The sequence below is a fragment of the Thermobia domestica genome, chromosome 12, assembly GCF_964235325.1.
Source record: "Thermobia domestica chromosome 12, izTheDome1.hap1.1, whole genome shotgun sequence".
Taxonomy (NCBI): Eukaryota; Metazoa; Arthropoda; class Insecta; order Zygentoma; family Lepismatidae; genus Thermobia; species Thermobia domestica.
This window is the reverse complement of record NC_137465.1, coordinates 55,108,460-55,109,896: the sequence shown is the minus strand read 5'-3', so window position 1 is coordinate 55,109,896 and position 1,437 is coordinate 55,108,460. Positions and strand designations below refer to the sequence as shown.

General features: G+C 40.3%; 1 protein-coding gene across 1 annotated transcript; it reads left to right on the top strand.

Annotated features, from left to right (window-relative positions):
* Nucleotides 1-515: 515 nt before the first annotated feature.
* On the top strand, nucleotides 516-1,154 carry LOC145665961 (uncharacterized). Its single transcript, XM_081733066.1, has one exon. The coding sequence runs from the start codon at nucleotides 516-518 to the stop codon at nucleotides 1,152-1,154; it is 639 nt and encodes a 212-aa protein (XP_081589192.1).
* Nucleotides 1,155-1,437: the final 283 nt, after the last annotated feature.

Sequence of the window (1,437 nt, the reverse complement as noted above, 5' to 3'; positions counted from 1 at the left end):
AAACTCCAGGCAAGAAGAGAAAAGTAAGTAAACGTGTGACGAATTTGGATACTTTCCAAAAAGACGCTATACGGCGACATATTTATTCTTATTATCAAAAGAAGGAGCACCCCACTCTCCTGAAATTACACGCGTCACTCCAAGAAGCCGAACTTTTTCAAGGAAGCAAAACATCCTTGTATAGTATTATTAAGAAGTTGGGGTTTTCGTATAAGAAAATAAATGGAAGGAGACTTTTAATGGAGAAGCCGGACGTTTCTGCGTGGCGATGTAGATTTCTTCGGGAAATATTAAAACATAATTTTAATAATATAGTGTGGCTTGATGAAACCTGGGTGAACGTGAACCACAGCGTTAGTAAAGGATGGACCGACGACACGCTTCAGGGCACAATGGGATTGCCGTTAGGTAGAGAGGGAAGGATTATACTTCTTCATGCCGGTACGTCTTCTGGGTTCCTCCCAAACTGTTCCCTTCTCTTCACATCGAAGAAAACAGGAGATTAGCATGAGGAAATGAACCAAACGAAATTTCTTCAGTGGTTTCAGGAATCTCTTCTCCCCGAACTGCACACGCCATCCATTATTGTTATGGATAACGCAAAATACCATTCAGTTATTGCTGACAAAGCTCCTACTATGGCCACTAGAAAAGAGGACATTGTTCGGTGGTTAATTCAACGCAACGTGGAGGTTCGAGATGATTTGAGGAAAGCAGAATTAATGCAACTCGTGCAAAGATACAAACCCCAATTCTCCACATACGTCATTGACAAAATCGCTACTCAACATGGACATAAAGTAGTGAGACTTCCCCCTTACCATTGTCACTTCAATGCCATAGAACTTATTTGGGCACAAATTAAAGGGTACGTTGGCCGTAAAAATAAAAGTTTCACCATGTCGTCTGTTGTAAAATTAACAGAAGAAGCCATAGCCTCAATTACGCCAGAAAACTGGAGAGATGCAGTTAACCATACGTATAAAGTTATTCAAGATGCATGGAAAAATGAAGGTGTGCTTGAAGAAAGTGTAGAACAATTAATAATAAGTGTTGGTGGTTCCAGTGATTCATCTGGTGAAGAGGAGCTTAGTAGCAGTGACATCAGTAGTAATGATGATGATGACTTGAGTGGAGTCTATCCACTGGAATAAATTACATTTCAGGTATGTCTGATTCTAAATTATGCTTGCATTTACCTTTCTAGGCCTATACTGAAATAAAATGAAAATAGTAGTTCTTTCAGAAAATGTGTTCCGGGGGAGGACACATGTAGTATTCTGGGGAGCACTGCTGGTACTATTTTATTTATTATTATATGATAAGACGTATTATTTTGATCTCGTCCGGGGGCACTCTCAGAGCCCCGGGGGGGCAGTGCCACCCCAAAAACATGTCTGGAAGAAACCCTGAATGACAAATGCAAACTTTTCTTTT